The sequence below is a fragment of the Ailuropoda melanoleuca genome, chromosome 20 (assembly GCF_002007445.2).
Source record: "Ailuropoda melanoleuca isolate Jingjing chromosome 20, ASM200744v2, whole genome shotgun sequence".
In the NCBI taxonomy this organism is placed as follows: domain Eukaryota; kingdom Metazoa; phylum Chordata; class Mammalia; order Carnivora; family Ursidae; genus Ailuropoda; species Ailuropoda melanoleuca.
The window spans coordinates 25,486,878-25,509,586 of NC_048237.1; the positions used below are offsets into that span (position 1 = coordinate 25,486,878).

General features: G+C 36.7%; 1 protein-coding gene across 10 annotated transcripts in view; it reads right to left on the minus strand.

Annotated features, from left to right (window-relative positions):
* The window catches only part of SOS2 (SOS Ras/Rho guanine nucleotide exchange factor 2), a 127,479-nt gene that overhangs the window by 57,981 nt on the left and 46,789 nt on the right, over positions 1–22,709 (minus strand). For all 10 annotated transcript variants that reach the window (XM_034648589.1, XM_034648585.1, XM_034648586.1 and 7 more), the window contains one exon: positions 762–887. In XM_034648589.1, the coding sequence (XP_034504480.1) occupies positions 762–887 (126 nt within the window). The remainder of the gene's footprint in view (positions 1–761; positions 888–22,709) is intronic.

The window sequence follows — 22,709 nt, forward strand, 5'->3', positions numbered from 1 at the left end:
GGTATCTCAATATGGTTTTAATGCCTATTTCCCTGTGACTTAGAGCTTGAAGGGGACCTGGCTGGCTCAGTGAGTGGAGCACGCGACTCTTGATCTCGGGTTGTGAGTTTGAGCCCCACGTTGGGTGTAGAAATTACTTAAAATGAAAGAAAGAAAAAAAAAAGAACTTGAGCACTTTTCATGTGCCTATTGATCAATACCATATCTTCTTTCTATGAAGTGTCTGTTCACGACTTTTGCCCATTTGGGGGAGGAAGGTGTCTTTTTATTATTGATTTGTAGGAGCTGCATTTTAGATACAAATCCTTTGTAAGGAACATATATCACAAACATTTTTCTCCTGGTTTGTGACTTAAACCTTTTTCATTTTCTCATTAATACTGTGTTTTGAGTCCTCTGTAAAAAAAAATTTGGTTAACCCCAGGTTAAGTAGATATTCTCCTGCATTCTTGTCTAAAACTTTATAGTTTCAGCTTTTATGCTTAAGACTATGATCCATCTTGAATTAATCCTTAGGTGAAATAGGTTTCAAGGGTTTTCCTCTCATAAATTTCTTCAGTTATTTTAGCACTTTTCTTGCTGAAACACTTTCCTTTCCCCATTGACTTGCCTTGGTACCTTTGTTGAACTCAGCACATATTCCACATATGATTTCAACGGTTTTAGTTTCCATCATGATTTAGAATAATATAGATTTAGATTAAAAAAATTAATTTGTACAATGGTTCAGTGACTTTTTGAAATATCAAAATAGTTTTTACCTCCACATCTTGAACAGTCCTTGGTTGAGCCATGCATAATTTATTAAGCAGCTGAAAAATCAGCTCTTCAATATAATAGAGAGACTCTTCATTAGCTGAGAGATTGGGATGTACTTGCTCCTGAACCTTTAAAAAAAAAAGTTCTCAGTTAAAGTACAGGCAAAAAATAACTATGACAGAACTCAGAGAATCTTATTTATAATTAACATTTTACTAGAATAGTTATTCAAATACAGACATAAGACAAAAAGTGGAGGGCAAACCCACCTCTAATTGTTGGTCTCTGTAAACTTTTCTTAACCCAGAAAGTAATAGAAAACTTAAATAGTCTAAGACCTACCTTTGTAAAAAAAAAAAAAAAACAAATAAACAAAAAACCCTACAGATTTTAATATAGAATATTTTAATTATCCAGTTCAAAATAGCTACTAATTTCCATTATGGTTTCCTCTCTGACCTTCAGAATTTAGAAGTATATTTCTTAATTTGTAAACATATGGTATTTTTTTTTAAGTTCTCTTTTTTACTGATTTCTTACTGATTTCTAGAATAATCTCATTGTGGTCAGAAAACATACTTTCTAGCAGTTCAATTTTTTGAAATTTTTTGAGACTTGCTTTTATAGCTCATTATACGGCTTCACTGACAAACATTTAAGAAAGAAACTGGAAGAAGAACAAAATAGACTTCCCAACTTATTGTGAGACTAGCCTTGATATAAAAATTCAAAAAAAGATGAAAATTATAAGCCATTTTTACTAATCAGCCTAGAAATAAAAGCCTAAGTAAAATATCAACTAAATTCAATAATACATTTAAAAAACAAGTGACCAACCAAGTGGGTTTATCCCAGGAATGTAAAGTTGATTTAATGTTGGAAAATCAAGCAAAGTAATTCACCTGGCTAACAGATGAAAAAAGAAAATTTAATATGATAATATCAATGATTTAGGGAAAAAAGGCATCTAAAAAACTCAACATTCATTCATAATAAAATCTCCTAGTGAACTTAATTTAGTAAAAGGATTATCTACCAAAAAAAAAAACACAAAAAACCTACAATAAACATCATAGTCAATGGTGAAATACTAGTGTGCATGAGCAGGGGGAAGGGCAGAGGGAGAGGAAGAGAGACTCTCAGGCAGACTCTGCACTGAGCGCGGAGCCTGAGGCAGGTTTAATTCCACAACCCTGAGATCATGACCTGAATTGAAATCAAGAGTCGGCCACTTAAACCAACATGCCCAGGCACCCCAAATTATTTTAATTCATAAAAAATAAAATTTTATTTCTGTGGAACACAACAAAGATGAAAAATAAAAATCTTAAATAATATCATTTACAATGGAATAAAAAACATGTACCTAGAAATACACCTTAACAAAAGAAGTACAAGACCCTTGGGGAGAAAACTATAGACTCTGAGAGGAATTAAAGATCCAAATAAATGAAATATAATAGCATGTTCATGAATTATCAGACTTAATATTGTAAAGATACCAATTCTCAAACTGATCCACAGAGTTAAAATCACAGTCAAAACAAAAAATTGTGTTTGCTGAAACTGACAAGATAATTTCAAAACTTATATGGAGGGGTTCCTGGGTGGCTCAGTCGGTTAAGTGTCTGCCTTTGGCTCAAGTCATGATCCCAGAGTCTTGGGATCGAGCCCCGCATCAGGCTCCCTGCTCAGCGGGGAGTCTGCTTCTCCCTCTCCCTCTGCTGTTCCCCCTGCTTGTGCTTGCTCTCTGTCAAACAAATAAAATCTTAAAAAAAAAAAGAACAAAAAAAATTATACGGAAATGCAAATGGCTAAGAAAATCAGCCACTTTTTAAAAGAAGTGAAAGTACTTGCTGCAATTGTTACTGGGATTTTATTACAAAGCCACAGTAAGAATGTGATAATGTTATAACGACAAACAGATGAATCGGACAGAAGAGAGAATATAAACAAGCCCATAAATATACAGACCCTTGATTTACAACAAAGGTGGTACTACAGGGTATGAGGATGAGGTCATGGGAAGTCGGGGAAGCATATAAATAGTGAACAACTGGATACCCATATGGAGAAGAATGAAACTCAACTCCGATTCACACTTTACACAAACAACAATTCTAGTTGGATATTTTAGAACTATTCCATAAAGACCTAATAAATTGTGAATATAAAACAAGATAGAGTCTTCATGACCTCGGGATAGGAAAGGATTTCCTAAACAAGACACAAAAATAACTATCCATAAAAGAAAGGACTGATAAACATAACTTTAAATTAAAAATTAAAACTTACATTCAAGACCTTTAAGGAAGTAAAAAGACAAGTTAGCACTGGAGAAGATTTATGTAACACATAAAACAAAAGGGCTCATATCCAGAACATATAAAGAACTCCTAGAAATTCAGCAGAAAAAAAAATGGTAAAAATCTCAATACAGGGTATCTGGCTGGCTCAACTGGTAGAGCATGCAACTCTTGATCTCACGGTTATGAGTTCAAGACCCATGCAGAGCACGGAGCCTACTTAAAAAAAAAAAAAAATCCCAACAGAAAAAACGGGCAAAAAAACCAAACCAGCACTTCACAAAAGAAATTCAAATGGCAAATAAGAACCCGAGCTCTTTGGTAATGAGAGAAGTGCAGATTAAACCACAATGAAAACGATTACCCACTCACGTCAGAGAGCAAAATTAAAAAGCCTGATAAAACCAAGCGTTAGTGATTATGTAGAACAATGGGACACTCAACACTCTGCCATTGGAGTGCAAAACAGCTCTACCATTTTATTTTTATATTTTATTTTTTTGGCTCACTTTAAACAATCTTTGCCATTATCTACTATAGTGCAAGATATGCAATACCCTATAATCAATAATATTGTGAAAACTTTGTATGTTAACAGATGGCAACTAACCGACTGCGGAGATCACTTCATAAAGTATATATACCTGAAACTAAGACAATAGTATATGTCAGTTATACTTCAATCTAAAACATCAAAAATTTAAAAAAGATATTCATACCCTAGAACCCAGCAACTCCACTGCTGGAGATACACACATCTATTTAGAGCTATGCAGCAGACACTAGCCACATACGGCTACTGAGCACCTAAAATGTACCTCTACTGAAATAAAATGGGCTTTAAGTGTAAAATACATGCCAGATATCAAAGATTTAGTATTAAAAAAGTATGTCAAATATCTCAATGTTTATATTGATTATATGCTAAAATGATTAGATTTAGGTTAAATAAAATATATTATTAAAATCGATTTCATAAGTTTCTTCTTACTCTTTTAATGTGGCTATGAGAAAATTTAAAATTACATATGTGACTTACATTATGTATCTATTAGACAGCACTGCTCTAGAGAAATAAACACACAGGTTTACTAAAAGACATGTACAAGAAGGCTCCTACGTAACATTATTACTTGGTGATACCTCCCAACTAGAAACTCAAGTATCTATTAAGAGTGGAATAAATTGTAGCATATTCATACAATGTAATACAGGAAGAAAAATAAAATGTGGCTATAATTTGGAAATAACGTTGGCAGAAAGAAGCCAGATAAGAAGAATACATATGATGGAATTCCACTTCAAGATCAGACAAAATTAAGCTGTAAGGTTTAGGGACACATGTTTAAATGGTAAAACTATAAAAGAAAAAGGAAGGCAGTGATTACCACAAAAGTGGTTACCTTCTGGAGATTTCTATTGAGAAAAATGCTGAATAAGTGTTCCTTAAATTGTATATTTATGTTTTATGCATTTTTTAACTTTTTTTATGCATTTTTACTTTTTTACTTTACTACTTCACCATAAATAAGTTTAAAAAGTTGGAGAATCATCTAGCAAACAGAAAATCGAAGGATAAAATTACAATAAAATAAGTCAAAAGGGCCCTCCTAATCCCCACCTAATAAATGAGGTTAAAATGTCAGAACCCAGGAGACAAAGAGAATACCCTACAAGCTTAGGGTGACGGGAAGAAGTGGGTCATATACAAAGTAGACATTGGACTAGTTCCAGACTTCAACCATAACACTAGAAGCTAGAAGACAGATTTCCAACTTAGAATAAGATCCTAACAAACTATTAATAAAATGTCATGGTAAAATGAAGACATGCTTAGACATAACAGGTCAAAAATTTTTATCTCCCATGCACCCTTTCTCAGTAAGCTTTTATAGTTTGTACCACAGTAAAACAAGAGTATAAATCAAGAGAAAAATATGGTATATAAGGAATGAAGGAATCGATACAGAAAAAAAGGCCAAAGGAGTACCCAGGATAAAGTGAAGGGAAATTATGAGAGATGTACAACAGCCATAAGGTCACCAGTCCAGACTAAAGATCAGAAGACTCTGGGAGAAACTGTCTCAAGAAGATGAAATTGATGGGTGCCTGGCTGGCTCAGATGAAGATCTTGCAACTTTTTTTTTTTTTTTAACAATTTCTCAATTTATTTTAGAGAGACAGGGAGAGCATGAGCAGGAGGGGCAGAGGAGAGGGAGAGAGAATTTCAAGCTGACTCTGCACTGAGCACAGAGCCCACAGGAGGCTTGATCTCACAACCCTGATCTCATGCGCCCCAACCACGTGACTCTGGATCTCATAAGGGTCATGAGTTCAAGCCCCACATTGGATGTAGAGACTACTAAAACAAATAAATAAAAACTTTAAAAAAGATTAAATTGATAAGAGCACCTGAAGGATCTAAAAATCTTTTTTCTTTTACTTGATAAGAATTTTTTTTTTTAAAGATTTTATTGATTTATTCGACATTGATAGAGACAGCCAGCGAGAGAGGGAACACAGGCAGGGGGAGTGGGAGAGGAAGAAGCAGGCTCATAGCAGAGGAGCCTGATGTGGGGCTCGATCCCAGAACGCTGGGATCACGCCCTGAGCCGAAGGCAGACGCTTAACCGCCGTGCCACCCAGGCGCCCCGATAAGAATTTTTTTTATTATTTACATATAATGTATTGTTTCAGGGGTACAGGTCTGTGATTGATCAGTCTTACACAATACACAGCGCTCACCACAACACATACCCTCCCTCAATGTCCATCAGCCAGCCACCTGCTACCTCCCACTCTCCTCCCCTCCAGCAATCCTCAGTTTGTTTCCTGAGATTAAGAGTCTCTTATGGTTTGTCTGGATCTAAAAATCTTAAGAGGCTATTCAGACAACTGGTAGAGAGTTTGAGCTTGAATTAGTAGGTACGTAGAAAACTACACAAACAAAAAAACAAGACAATTACTAATTCCAGTAAAAATAAAAGGTTAGGTAGGAAAGAAAAAGTGGTTTACCTATAACAGCATTTACAGTCATAATAATGTAAACTTTGAATACTAATCCAAACAAAACTAAGATATAACCAAGCGTGGGGGGTGAGGCAGGAAGTATGTATGTATGATAAAGTGTGTATGGTTGCAGGGAGGAAATATATATGTGTATTAAAGAATATTAGGGGTGCCTGGGTGGCTCAGCAAGTTAAGCACCAACTGTTGATTTCAGCTCAGGTCATACTCTCAGGGTTGTGAGATCAAGCCCCACTTGGGCTCCAGGCTCAGTGAGGCATCTGCTTAAGATTCTCTCTCTCTCTCTGTCTCTCCCCCAGCTTGTGTACTCTCTCTCAAATAAATAAAATCTTAAAAAAAAACAAAAATCAAGAAATAGCAAATTTTTTCCTTAAAGATACAGAACAATGAAATGAATCGCTTTGAAAAGCTAGAAGTGACTGTCTCTGGAAAGCAGAAAATTTTGTGAATGGGAAGAGGTACTGCTATTTTTCTTATAAGCCTTATAAAGTTAGTTATCTTTTTATTTGCAGGAATAATTTTGATAAAATACAAACTAACTTACAAAGAAACATAATCAGAACTGGGGAAGTGGGAAAATGGAGAATACATAAAACTAGAGATAACAAATATTACTTTTTTAAGGACTCTGGAAAAGAAGAGTTTAAAGTTAAGCAATTAGATATTTATAAAGAACCAACATCCAAAAAGCCAGGCTTTATAATATTTCTTTATAAATTCAAAATAGGTTTTGGGAAAACAAATATTTTCTCTTACACCCTGCACTTCTTTAATACAAGAAGAAACTTAATTACATCTTACCATATATTTCTATTAGATCAATAGAATTAAAAGACTCTTCTTTTCTAATTAAAAAAAAAAGCATTTACAATGTAAGTTTAGCAATGGCATTCATAAGGCTGTTTCTTATAACATCCTTCCATAAAAGCCAAGTGCCTTACTCAGTGAAAGTGATTGTGCATGAGAATTAAGATAACGTCTAATTGGAATGGATTTTTTTTCCTACGATTATGATTTTGGTAAATAACCTGCAACGCAACTTTAACACTGAGCATCAAAATTCCTTATGCCAAATTTCTTAAAGTAACTGTAAATATGAAAAGTCATAAAAACAAATATATATTAAAATCCCACACATGAGTACTAATAGGACATCAAGTTGACAATGAAAGATACCCATACTTTGTACTTGCACAGTATTTACTATCTCAGCACCCTAAGAGACAGTAAACAAAATTACCACATCAGAACTCACCTATCATATTTTTCTGAAAGACTAGTCAGAAAAAGAGCAATTAAAATAATTTTCAGTCTTTAACAGTAGATTAACAAGTCAGACCTGTATTTTAGTTACACCATATTTTCAAATTGCCAGAAGGTATTTCCTTACACATACACTGTAAAAAGAATAGTCATGACACTATATATAGATCCATGTATAAACACATATAAAAACATTAAACTTTAAATTATTCTCTATCCAGACAAACACGAGATTTGACAAGTTTCAGAAGTGTTATTTCCTAATTTATATTTTTCAGTTCTTCATAGTCACAATCAAAAAAAAAAAATCTTGCTAGTGCATTTGTTTAATCAATTAACATTTGAGTTTTTGGTACAATGTAGAAATAAATCCCTCTAGCTACACAGTATGACATTTATTTATGCCAAATTGTTCATTCCATTGTCAAGATTTTTGCAAGGATGCAAATATCTCAAACATTAATTAAGAATACTAGAAGCTTTTTAGTTGGTATAAAAGAGTTAAAATTCAATTTGAAAAGAAAAAGCAAATTTCATTCTAAAAATATACACAAACAGCTACAAAATATTGCTAACAGAAACTTCAAAAGACCTATGTAAATAAAAAGATAAACTTTATGAACTGGAAGACTCATCATAATAACTAAATAATGTCATAAAGATGTCAGTTCTTCTTAAACGAACTACAGATTCACACAATCCCAATAAAAATTCCAGCAGGTTTTTGTGTATAAAATGATACCCTGATTTTAAAATTCTTACAGAAATACAAAGGCCCTAGAATAACCAAAACAACTCTGAAAAACAGCAAAGTTGGAGAGCTAAAACTACCTGATTTCAAGAATTTTTATAAAGCTACAATAATCAAAATAGTATGATATTGTTGTAAAGACAGGCAAAAAGGTCAATAAAACAGAATAAAGAATCCAGAAATAAAGCCATACATAAATAGATGAATAACTTTTTTTTTTTAAGATTTTATTTTTAAGTAATCTCTACACCCAATGTGGGGCTCAAACTCACAACCCTGAGATGAAGAGTCACACGCTCTTCCAAGTGAGCCAGCCAGGTGCCCCTAGATGAATGATTTTTGATTCAGGCACAAAGCAAAGGAGAAAACTTATCAAACTATACATTTTAAATATTTATGTCAATAAACAGTGGTGGAACAACAGATATACATATGCAAAAAACATAACATATATAAAACTATCTCAGGATGCCTGGGTGTCTCCATCAGTTAAGCGTCTGCCTTCGGATCAGGTCGTGATCCTGGAGTCCCAGGATGGAGCCCCATGTCTGGCTCCCTGCTCAGCAAGGAGTCTGCTTCTCCCTTTCCCTCTGCTCCTCCCACTGTTCGTGCTCTTGCTTGCTCTCTCAAATAAATAAATAAAATTTAAATAAATAAATAACTCATCATATGTAAAAATTGACTCAACTAGATCGTAGATCTAAATATAAAACCTAAAACTATAAAGCTTCTAGGAGAAAAAAACAGAAAATTTTTATAACTCTCAGTTAACCGAAGTTTTCCTAAATATGACACTAAAAGCATAGTCTCTAAAAAAGCAAATGGATAAACTGGACTTCCTAAAAACTTAAAACTTTTGCTCTTTAAAAGATAATATTAAGAAAATGACATGCAGAAGAATGAAAGTGGACCATTTCCTTATACCATACACAAAAATAGACTCAAATAAAGAAGAGGTGGTAAATGTATACAATGGAATGTTACGCAGCCATCAAACAAATGAAACTTTGCCACTTACAAGGACATGGATGGAACTAGAGGGCATTATGCTAAGCGAAATAAGTCAATCAGAGAAAGACAATTATCATATAATCTCAATGATATGTGAAACTTAAGAAACAAAACAGGATCATAGGGGAAGAGAGGAAAAAATAGGATGAAACCAGAGAGGGAGACAAATCATAAAAGACTCTTATTCATAGGAAACAAACTGAGGGTTGCTGGAGTGGAGGGGGTAGAAGGATGGGGTAACTGGATGATGGACACTGGGGAGGGTATGTGCTGTAATCAGCACTGGGTATTATATAAGACTGATGAATCACAAACCTGTACCTCTGAAACCAATAATACATTATATGTTAATTTAAAAAAAAATGAAAAAAGAAGCTACAGACCAGAAGAAAATCTCTGTAGAGCATATATCTGATAAAGGATTTGTATTCAGACATATAAAGAATTCTCAAAACTTAATAATTCAAAATAACTCAATAAAAATGGGCAAAAGATCTGAACACTTCACCAAGGAAAATATATGCATGGTAAATAACATGAAAGATGTTCAACATTATTAATCACTGGGGAAATGCAAATTAAATCCATAAGAATATACCAGGACACACCTATTACAATGGCTAAAGTTATAAATATCAAATGTAGACAGGAAGAACTGAAACTCTCATGCTTCATAGTGAGTTAGAAAACTGTACAATGGTTTGAATGGGAAAATTTGATATTTACTTAAAAAGTTAAACATACACCTCCTATCTAATCCAGCCACTATTTGGTAATTACCCAAGAAAAAAAGGAAATATATGTCCATACAAAGACTTGTACACAAATATTCACAGAAGTTTTATTTGTAATAGCCAAGATCTGAAAACCAAAGGCACATTAATAAACTGTGGTATAGCCACACAATGGAATATTACTGAGCAATAAAAAGGAGTGAACTATTAATATATGAAGAAAAATGGATGAATCTCAAAATAATTATGCTGAGTTAAAGAAGCCAGGAAAAAAGAGTATATATTGTATGATTCCATTACACAAAACTCTAGAAAATGCAATCTATAGTAATGGAAAGCTGATCAGGAATTGCTTGGGTGTAAGAAATGGGGAGGGAGGGAAGGAGAATTAAAGAGAAATCAGTGTCAAAAGGAAATTATAGGACTGAAAGATATATTCAATATTTTTATTGTGATGGCTTCACCAAAATATACATACATAAAAACTTATCAAACTGTATACTTTCAATATGTGCAGTTTATGTCAATTATACTCCCAATAAAGTTTTAAAAAATAATATAAAGTATAATATTCTAAGGCAGCAATTTTTTTAAAAGATTTTATTTATTTATTTGAGAGACAGAGCACAAGCCATGGGGAGAGGCAGAGGGAGAAACAGGCTTCCCACTGAGAAAGGAGCCTGATGTGGGACTCGATCCCGGGACCATGACCTGAGGTGAGGGCAGACACTTAACCGACTGAGCCACGCAGGCGCCCTAAGGTAGCAATTTTCTTACTAGGGTGTCTAATGAAGAATTAAAAGCACAGCTGCATACTATCAACTCTTCAAGGTCAGAATCATTTCTTATGTTTTTGGTTTTCTCCCATTTCCCCACCCTTTAATTTCTAACACACAGGTAACCTAGTGCCATGCTTTGTATAAGGAAAGCACTCAGTAAGTACTTGTTCAATAAATAAATTCATGGTATCAAACAGATTTCTGGGGATGGGGAAAAACTGAGAACTCCATAAAATTTGCTTTTATTTCACTGGATACGTACCAGGAGACTCAGTTATCCCATGTAACATTAAACACCAGAGGAGATTTCCACTATTCTCCTCTATTCCCACTGTCTTTTAATATTCACTTCTCATTTAGATTCAGCGCTCTTAATTAGGAACTTTCTTAAGGGGTTTTCCATGTAAGTTTATTTAAGAAGGAGGTAAGTACAGGCCAAGAATCTCACTCTATTTAGCTTAATATTAGGTGGGGGTTTACCATAAAATAATCAAAACAAGTGGAGGAGACTATTAGCGGAGGCCAAAATTTTTGTCATTAAAATTGTCCTTGAATGGAATGAAATGGCACATGATCTGTAAGTACATTCCCATACAGGCTGGCCATTAGCCTGCAGAGCCAAGAAACTGCAGGCTAGATCAATGTTCCCAACTTGTTCCAGTGGCAAAGCATAAGGAAGTCACACTGCTCTTGGCAGAATATGAAAATAGTAAGAGACTAATATTATCTCAGAGAGAATAGGAGCAATAGTAGTAAAAATGACTAGAAAGCTGAAAAACATAGGCACACATTTGTAAAGAAAAACAAAAAGTATCATAAACTCTTTTCCTTGTAAAGCCTATCTCTTGTTCATTTGTTTTACAATCTTCTATTACTCACTAGCAAGTAAACAGCAGCAGGCACCACACCATAGACTTAAGAAAAACTTATGAGTGAAAAATAAAATTGAAATTGAAAAAAAAATTAATATTGGCTTTTCTCCCCTGTGAACTAGGAAAAGATCACTACTTTAAATAGGCTTTATTCAAAATTTAAGACTCCCTGGGCCAAATACCTACTTCCTTCAGCATACGACCAAAAGTACCATTATATACTCTTTCTTAAAGAAGATCTGATACAGGGGTGCCTGGGTGGCTCAGTCAGTTAAGTGTCTCACTCTTGATTATTGGCTCAGATCATTTTTTCAGGGTCGTGGGACCGAGCCCACATCAGGCTCCCCTCAGTGGGGAATCTGCCTGAGAGTCTCTCCCCCTCTCCCTCTGCCCCTCCCACCACTCACACGCATGTGCTCTCACTTACTCGCTCTCTCAAATAAATAAAGAAATGTTTAAAAAATAAAAAAAGATCATCTGCCTGACAAGGTACCTGCACTCAAGGAGAAAACAGGTTCTCCTTTCCCACCTCTTCTTCCCAACTGTCCTCCTCCCACTTTGCTGAAGAAAGGCAGAAGGCAGATGTCTTACTCTGATCTCACTATGGTGTGCTGCCCTGGGGGCAATAAAAAAATAATATATTCTTGGACACTAAACAAAGAGACAGTTACAAATATTTTTTATTTAAGTACTTGCTTCTTCCATCCCCTAGCCTACTATCAAAAGCCACAGCCTTACTAAGGAGAAAAACTATGGGGAAAAAAAAAAAAAAAGCATCTTTAAGAAATACTAAAAGGCAGGTAGGTGCCTGGGTGGGTCAGTCGGTTAAGCGTCTGCCTTCAGCTCAGGTCACGATCCCAGGGTCTTGGGATGAATCCTGCTCCCTGCTCAGCAGGGAGTCTGCTTTTCCCTCTACCCCTCCCACCCTGCTTGTGATCTCACTCTCTCTCAAATAAATAAATAAAATCTTAAAAAAAAAATACTAGGGGCGCCTGGGTGGCTCAGTTGTTAAGCATCTGCCTTCAGCTCAGGGCGTGATCCCAGAGTCCTGGGATCGAGCCCCACATCAGGCTCCTCCGCTGGGAGCCTGCTTCTCCCTCTCCCACTCTCCCTGCTTGTGTTCCCTCTCTCGCTGGCTGTCTCTCTCTGTCAAATAATTAAATAAAATCTTTAAAAAAATTTAAAAAAATACTAAAAGGCAACATTACTTTATTTCACTCAAGAGAAAAAATTCAAAGCAAGTTTTCACACCTTAACTATTTTTCTGTATTACAATTAGAATTCAGAAGTGAGATGGTTGGCATGTGACATTTATTAACACATTCATTTGAACTGAAAAATTAAGTCAGACCTTGTCTCAAATAAGATAAATATGATGAGGCTGGTTGGCTTGACAATTAAAGCTAACCTTACCAATTTGGTTATGTGGTGGATATTTTACATTAAATGAATGAGTATGGTAGGCAGAATTCTAAGGTGACCCCTAGGAATCCCACCCCTTGATATATGTGCTCTGCGTACTCCTTTTGAGTGTGGGCAGGACTTGTGAATATGATGGGATATCACTCCTATGATCAAGTTACCATATAAGGCAAAAGAGGCTAAGGTCCATAATCAGTTGACTCTGAGTTAATTTAAAGATTATCATCCTGGGTAGGCCTGACCAAAATCAGGTGAGTCCTTTAAAAGAGGTCCAGAAGTATGAGATAAGAAACAGCAGATGCATTTCTGTTGGCCTTGAAGAAGCAAACTGACATGTTATAGGGAGGGTCATGTGCCAAGGAATGGCAGCAGCCTCTAGGAGCCGAGGGTCTCAGACATACAACTGCAAGCAAATGAATTCTGCCAATAACTACGTGAGCTTGGAAGAAGACCCCAAGCCTCAGATGAAACTGCAGCCCCAGCCAAAACCTTGACTGGGACCTTAAGAGGAGAACCCAGCCAACCTCTGCCTTTTAATTTATAGAAACTGTGAGACAATAAATTTGTGTTGTATTAAGCCCCTAAAGCTTGTAATAATTTGTTAAGGAGCAATAGAAAATGAATACAATGAACTAGATATATAGCTCTAAGGATTCAATGAAAATATGTTTAAAGAATATGATAAGGTGAAATACATGTTATTAATAAATATCATTATAGCTAAAGTGTACTAAAGTTAATACTGTTTTCACTTTCCCAAACTTTCTTGGATATATTGGACTAAACAAAGTATCTCTAAGCAAAAAAGCAACAGTTATAATTATTAGTCTTTTGGCATGTCCTGGAAAAGCTAGAAAATGAAAAAGTGAATAGCTCTAAAGACCAGGCAACAAATCACTCTGCAAGTCAGGTGGTTTCCAACTTTTTACTTTATTTTTTCCCATGAATTTTATTTTTATTTTATTTCTTATTTAAGATTTTATGTATTTATTTAACAGAGAAAGAGCACAAGCAGGGGGAGCAGCAGAGGGAGAGGGAGAAGCAGGTTCCCCTACTGAGTAGGGAGCCCGATGCAGGGCTCGATCCCAGAACCCTGGGATCATGACCTGAGCCGAAGGCAGACTCTTAACCAGATGAACCACCCAGACGCCCCTCAACTTTTTACTTTAAACAAAACTGCAGGAGAACCTAAATAAGTTATTGGCTGATACATCATTAAGACTAACTTTTTAATAGATAACAATATAACTTTTGGCAAAGAATTGGAATAAAGTTTAAAAAATGAGCTTGGTTCTTGTACATTTTTCTTCTATTTATGTTAACAAGGGTTTTACTACAGAAATGGGAAACAGGAATAGAACTGATACTGAACTGTGATTCACTCCTGCAAGACTATCTCATTCTAGCAGTAACAGTCATCCATGAAACACGCACTAATTTAAAAACAATGTAAACAGCTACATAGATGTCCCTGAATAATGCTTATTCAATAAAGCTTTATAATTACTAATTTTTCAAAATCCATGACATGCATGTTCTTTTGATCAACTATGTCTTACTAGCAATTCACCCTAAAAGAAAGATTTTTTGAAGATTTTATTTATTTATTTGGGAGAGAGAAGAGAGTGAGGATGAGAGAGGGCGCATGTGAACATGGGGGGGATGAGGGAGGGGCAGAGGGGGAGGGAATAATAGACTCCCTGATGAGCAGGGAGCCTGAGGTAGGACTCAATCCCAGGACTCCAGAATCACAACCTGAGCAGAAGGCAGACGCTTAACCGACTGAGCCACCCAGGCACCCTAAGAACGATTTTGATGCTTCATGGTCAATTGAAGAAAATTTTTTTTTTTAAGATTTTATTTATTTATTTGACAGAGAGCACAAGCCTGGGGAGCAGCAGAGGGAGAGGAGAAAGCAGGCTCTCTGCTGAGCAGGGAGCGTGATTTGGGGCTTGATCCCAGAGCCCTGGAATCATGACTTGAGCTGAAGGCAGATGCTTAACTGACTGAGCCACCCAGACACCCTGAAGAAATTTTTAAAAATTCAATATACAGCACTTTTGTTAAGGAAAGTGTAAATATAAACGAGGGATCAAAGACTTTTAAGCATAAACATATTATATTAAAATATAATTATGCAGGAAGTACAATGAAAAGTTCACAGAGAAAAAAGAATAATGTAAAATTTCCAACTGTTAAAAAAGCGCTTTGTCCCATTTGCAACAAGGAGGAAGCTAGAAAGTATAATGCTAAGTAAAATAAGTCAGAGAAAGACAAATAGCATAAGATTTCTCTCATATGTGGAATTTAAGAAATAAAACAAATGAGCAAAGGGGAAAAAAAAGAGAGAAACCAAGAAACAGATACTTTTTTTTTTTTTTAGGATTTTATTTCTTTATTTGACAGAGGATTTTATTTCTTTATTTGACAGAGAGAGCACAAGCAGCGGGAGAAGCAGCAGAGGGACAGGGAGAAGTGGGCTCCCATGCTGAGCAGGGAGCCTGATGCGGGGCTCGATCACGGACCCCAGGATCATGACCTGAGCTGAAGGCAGACGCCTTACCCACTGAGCCACTCAGGCTCCCCAAGAAACGGATTCTTAATTATAGAGAACAAACTGATGGTTACCAGACAGGAGAAAGATGGGGGAGATGGGTGAAACAGGTGATGGGGATTAAGGAGTGCTCTTGCCATCACGAGCACCAGATGATATATGGAATTGTTGAATCACTATATTGTACACCTTAAACTAATATAACACCGTATGTTAACTGGAATTAAAATAAAAATGTTTAAAAAAACACTTTGTCATGTATATTTTAAAAGGATCAATGGTGGATATCAACATGCTATGGTATTTAGATTTCACTGGATATATTTAAAAGACTGATGGGGCGCCTGGGTGGCTCAATCCGTTAAGTGTCTGCCTTTGGCTCAGGTCATGATCCCAGAGCCCCAGGATCAAGCTGGGATCAAGCTGCCAAGTCAGGTTCCCTGCTCAGCGGGGAGTCTGCTTCTCCCTCTGACCCTCCCCCTACTCGAGCTCTCTCTCACTCTCTCTCCCTAATAAATAAATAAAATCTTTAAAAAAAAGAGAGAGACTGATGGAACTTTTATTTTATAACACCAGTATTTAGAACACATATAAAATTGTATCTTCAGGAACTATTTGAACTTGAAGATGAAAATTTTTAGATGTCAACATAAAAATATGCAATTAAAAAATTCTTTTGGGTATACAGAGCAAAAAAAGTAGAAAAAGGCAAACAAAAAAACCCCATCTAATTTAGGAGGAAGAATCAAGACTCAAAGTTGATGAGATTTGAACCTGATGTGAGATGGAAGGGAAGGGTGATGACCAGGTTGAAAACTGAGTATTATCATTTATACTGGAGGTTTTGGACGATGATAATAAGCTTGCACTGGGTTATGTTGTGAACATCTACACAGGAACGTCTAGGAAGCAAGGGATGTAATGGTTTTAAATAGGCTCCAAGAGGAGTCCTCTTCAAGATGATATTTGTCTGAAGACCAAAAGGTACAAGGACCAGTCATGTTTTTAATCCGCAGGAAGGTTGTTCTAGGCAGAAGAAACAGCAAGTACAAAAGCCCTGAGATTAGAATATGTCTACACATTAGAATGTGTCTGTGGGTACTAGGAAGCCACTGTGGGGAAGAAGCAGGGCAATAAAGGGAGAGAAGTAAATGAAGTCAGAGACGTAAAGTCAACAGGCGTTATCAGAGTACAGTAACCTATTGAGAGGACTTTTATTCCAAGAAGCAATGACAGTTTTGAACAAAGGAATGATGAGATCTCACTTACCTCTGCTGTGTTGAGAAAAGACTGCATGGGGCAAGGGCAGAAGAGAGGAGACCAGTTATAGGCTGTTTTAACATTCCAAGAGATTGGTGACGGCAGAGTACAGCCACAGTTTTTACAGCCACAGTTTTTTTTTTTTTTAAAGATTTTATTTATTTATTTGACAGAGATAGAGACAGTCAGTGAGAGAGGGGACACAAGCAGGGGGAGTGGGAGAGGAAGAAGCAGGCTCCCAGCAGAGGAGCCTGACGTGGGGCCTCGATCCCGTAACGCCGGGATCACGCCCTGAGCCGAAGGCAGACGCTTAACCGCTGTGCCACCCAGGCGCCCCTACAGCCACAGTTTTTAAACTAGAGGGAAACGATCTGCTGCCAGATTAGACAAATTCCAAAGATAGGATTCAAGAATAACTCCAGACTTTTATTTGGAGCAACTAGAAGGAGGGAGTAGCTAGCCATTTACTGATACAAGAAACACTACGAAAGGAGCAGGTTTTGCGGGGAAGAGAAGGAGCTCAGTATTGGATGAGATGCCTGTCACACATCTATGTGGAAATATCAAGAAAGAAGTTGGTTACCGAAGCTCAGGAGAGAGGTCTGAGCCAGAAATAAAAATATGGAAATCATCAGATACGGATGACATGTGAAGCCATGAGGCTGGATGGGATCTACAAGTGACTATAAATAGAAACAGAAATCCAAAAACTAAGCTCTGGGGAGGTCGGGATGATGTAGTTTGGGGAGAAGAGGAGGAATCAACAAAGGAGAGGACTGAATAATAGCCAGAGGGAGAAAACGTGCAGAGGCTGGTGGCCTGGAAGCCAAACCAGAAAGAATTTCAACAAAGTTGAGGAGTTCAACTGCCAAATGTTGCTAATGGGTAGGTTAAGAAAGAATTAGAAAGTGCTATGTAAAGTAAGAGGTAATGTTTGAGTTCACAAAGTGATTTAATGAAGAAAACAGGGAGAATGAAAACTTTACTTGGAAGAGACAATACTAGTGCTCATATCTAGATTTTGATGTTATTTTCATTGCGTTGCTTTATTTCTATACATTAAAACGTGAAGTGTATAACATGTTACACCTTTCAAAGGCTTTCTACTATCATATGTTCTTACGTAAAAGAAGAAGAGTTTTACCTTGTTAATTTTTAAAGTGACTACATGAGATAATGCTAAATCCATTAGTTCCATTAAAATTCCTTCCTGATTCAAACATGCAGGCTAACAGACAATATAATCAAACTACTGTTCCCTTGAAAGAGAGACCATGGTTAATATAAAAGACATATACTTGATTTATGTCAAGTGGTAACACAGGTAATGCTTTGGACAGTCAGCATAAAGCACTTTAATGGAATAGTATAGCTCCAAATATACCATACCAAAATTAAACTGAAAATAGAGGACAGCTACTAAATCATGGCTGACAGGGAGCTAAATGCAGCAAGTTAAAATGCATTCCTAATGCTCATTCAGTTCTGGCTGAACCCCCTGGGTCAGTTTGGGTCATTATTAGTTTGGAATAATTCCAAATGACTCCCTGGAGTTCTACTGTTATAGTCAGTGGCTTTAGGAAATCCAGAACAGGCCTGACGTCACACACACAGAAAAAAATCATAGGATATCCTATTCATTTCTAGCTTTTGATTGGAGTGATCTTTTAAAAAAGCAATTTTGATCAAGTTAATCTAATTATTTTGTTACATTAGTAACACTACAGGGCTTCCTACTCTCAGGCAGAAACCTAAACCTGGTCTACCAACTAACCTCTTCTTTTCACTTGGTCTTAGTTCTTTAAAACAAGTCATGTTCCTACCTTTCACTCAGCCTCAAATCCTTTCTCCCCCCTTTCTTTGTCTTGTTAATTCCTATTGATCTTTCAGATAATTATTCTTTATTGTCTGTCCTTCCCAGGTCTCTCCCACACATTCAGAACAGAAGCTTTATGGGAGCAGAGGCCTTACTACGACGTCAGTGTCAAGAGTAGTGCAGGGCACCCATGAGGCATTCAATAAATATTTGAATATATCCTCCAAACTCAACACAAATGTTACTTCCCTAGAGAAGCCTTCCTTGACCCTCTTGTGTCAGTGACACCAATTTTATTTTCTCAAAGCACCCTATACTTTTCTTCTGGGCCCTAGAAAGATCCAGAGCAGTCTTCTAAAATGGCCCCAAGAGACAGTACAAAGGCAGAAACACTAGAATCTTTCAGAGCTCACAAAAGCATTTCTAAACCAAAACCTCCTACCCTCTTCTTCCTTTGCCATAGACTGCTATTTAATTAACTAGACGCTGTCTCATTACCTCTACATTCTAGACAGATATGTAAGAGCACACTGCAATGTTTGGGGTGGGGAGCTCATATTTAACCTGAATTAAATTAGAGTCAGGAACAATTCAACCAATTCTTTCTAATTCTCTATGACATTTTTAACTACAGATAGAAAGACAACAGACGTTTTCTTTTCCATGTTTAGCCTGGTGAAGAACACCCGACAGAAAAGGCATTTACGAGGGAAATAACCGGGACTAAAAAACGTGATACGATAATTTTAAGGCATGTTTCCCATACATAGAGTGCTTACACTGATTTTTTCAGCATACAATCAATAGCACGTACACAAAGTAAGTACCAAAGGCATTTCAAAGACACAGATAATAAGCTGCTTTTACAAGTGTATCCCGCACTCTTTTTTCCTCTAAAGTAATATGAGAGCTTCAATCTTCATGGGGAGTAGTGGTGAAGGCATTTATGTTTCTGGCTTTTTAGGGAAGATACAAAATTTAGCAGTAATGTTAACAATCCATGTATTATCCATTAGTAATGCCATTTCCCTCTGCTTTACCGTTTGTAGTTCTAAAATGCTCTACCTGCAGTTGTTTTAAAAGTTAAAAAAACATCAAAAAGTTAAAGAACCAAAACAAGACAAAAAGTTAAAGAACACATTTTTATTTCCAAAATTATTTTTCCATAAATCTATTTTTCAATGTGTTTCTATGTAGTGAAATAAATATTTGATGTGGGTTTAAAAAATCCCGTGTTTTCAGGATCAACAATGGCAACTTCACCATATCATCTGATTTTCATAAAAATTAGCCAACACTTGAAAATAAGCAAGAGATTACTAGGTATCCTTCAGTACAATGCTGTGCTCAAACCTTTGAATATTCTATTGACAGGGCTAATTTACAAATCTGTAAGATTAACATTGAGATTTTTGTCTCGTACAGATGCAAATAATTTCAAAGCAGTGGAAAAGACAATTCAAAACTTACTGTTTATGTTCCTATAGGATATTAACTAATTTTGTATCTAACCCAACAATATTATCTTAATGTTACTTTATTAAATTGTCTATAAATACCTACCTCCTCAAATTTTCATATGAAGTAGCTTTAACATTAACTTATGAGTTCCCCTATTAGGTAATAAGTTGAATCGAAATCACTGACACATGTTCATTTATATTTGAATGAGTCATGAGTTTACCTTTCAGAAAATTATACTTTTAAGTTTTAGAGGTTCCACCGCGATGCCCAAGTAGAATCTGATAGAGCCAATTAAACTACATTACTCTTTTCACATACACACACACAGAAATTCCTTACATAACTCTGAGCTCCTAATTGCTAGCTAGCTATCGCATTTATATAAACCAAAACCAAAAAGTTTAGAATGTTCAGTGTCGATGGTAAACACCTTTAGAGCATGGCCCCTGCTTTTACTCATCTTTGTAATCTTAGTTTCAGCATGGTGCCAAGTACCTAAAATGTGTTCAATAAATGTTAATGTCAATGATGCTTCAATTTAAAAAGTACAGGTATAAACATAAAGTGCAGGAAAAAAAGAAAAAAAAGTTAAATGAAGTATTCCAAGTATTCTACATGTTCAATGGAGGAAAAAGCTGGACGAGAAAAATCCTAGTCGTCCAATCCTACTGCTACTACTACTAATCCTAGTAGTCTTTGCAACTATCTGTTAGCTGGAGGAAGGAAGCAAGCCAAGTTCCAAACGCTTTGGATGTAAAAACAGAGCCTCCCTCGAAATGGCAGGATATCTCATTGTATAAAGGTATGGCTGGCAGGTACATACCAGAATGTAACACATCCCATAAGGGAATAGTGAACCTTGAGCTCCTTATGAGCAATAACTCTTAGCAGGCACCATAAACCTACATGTTGCAATACCACAAATACCCAAATGCCACAAAACTGGACATAATCCAGTTACTACTAACACTAAAAGTTTTCCAAAAATACAAAAAATGTCTTCTATAGGACTATATCTCAATTCTAACAGTAAATTAATAATAACAGTAAATTAATGAATTAAATAGAAATTGCTTTTTGAATTCAGTTTACCGCAAAAGACCAAATTTTCTTGTACAAGACAATACAGATCTACAAGACACCTGAGCTCCAGGTAAACAAGCACAGCACATAAATGCAGAACAACAGTCTCAAAGCAATGGACTAGGATACTTGTTCTGGCTTTGTTTCCACCCTAACTGGAAGAAGTAAATCTGTCTCTGTTCATGCAGGATTCTCAGGGTCAAAGCTACCTACTGAATAAATTATGCAACACACAAACACTACTTGCTACCAGAAAGTACCAGTAGGCAGATCACCAGCATCACACTGCCAACAATACACGCCTGATAACTGCACTCACCTTCTGCTGAGTGCAATTCCTCACAGAAGAGTCAATTACTATCTGAGCATATCCGCCTTTACTTTTCAAGTCAGGCCAGAGCACATCACTACTCAGCACATTTGCGTTTCTTTCCCCCTCCCTGTAGAATCAGGCTGCCCACGGAAGTAAAGTCAATTAATTTCAACAGCTAGTATGCCAGTGAAATGATAACTGCCCCTACCTACCTCCACCACCAAGTTCTCTAAAAAAACATGACTTCGTTTTTGGCCCAAGGGAGGCAATATCTCCTTGAAAGAATTATGAAAATGATGGAAAATCTGTAACTCTGAATGCATGAGGAAAATGTTCTCACCTTTAAAATTTACTTTTTCATTTCATTTACGGAAATGTGTTACATGAAGATTTATTTTCCAAGTGCAGCCTTCTAAATTAATGTTTATTTTTTTCTTTATTAAAGTTTATTCTTGGTTATTTTGCACAAAATGCAGACGGTGCTACCCCTTTGCATCAATGGCAATGGATGCCCATGTTCAGCAGGCACGACGTCTAATCCTGCACTCTTTATATCTGTCTTGACCTTACAAAAAGGCTTGTTATAAAACTGATAGTGTAATTATTATCTACATTCACAAACAGAGACTCACATCATCGACAGGAGAGAGGCACCCAGCGGATACACCCAAAATCGATACACCCTAACCCTTCTTTGCCCACTTAAAATGATTCCAAGTTCTCAACTGCACCCAGGGAAGAAACACCAGATTTTCTAGGGGAAATCTCTCGAGTGAACGGGTAGGACACCTTTTGCAGGAAGTGGGGAAGTACTTTAAATTTCCCTCAAGAAAAGGAGCATTAGGGCTCAGTGACATGTCACACGTGAAACACATCCATGTTACAAAAAAGTCCTGCCTCGTGAGCGGACACCCCTGACAAGCAAACTGTCCACGGGAACACCCCCAAAAGAACCTGATTAAGAGTAATTCCCGGGCCTGGAAATGAACTTTTGTTTTAGAAACTATGTAAACACCGGCGAGACCTTCTCTTGCCCTAACCCGGCCTGAGGACAACAAATTGGCCAACGGCGGAAGTTGCCTGACGAAACGACTCCAACACGAAATCCATTTTTACGATCATAACAAAACCTTCCTTCCGGGGCCAGGCAAAAACTTGAGAAAACGTCCTTTTGGGCGCAACAAGCCATTCTGGGCCCCCCCCCCCGGCACTGAGCAGCAGCCCGGCCCGCAGGACCCGAGCGCTGAGGACGTGCGGCTACCCGTTAGAAGCTCGCAGGGGCCCCGGGCCGGGCG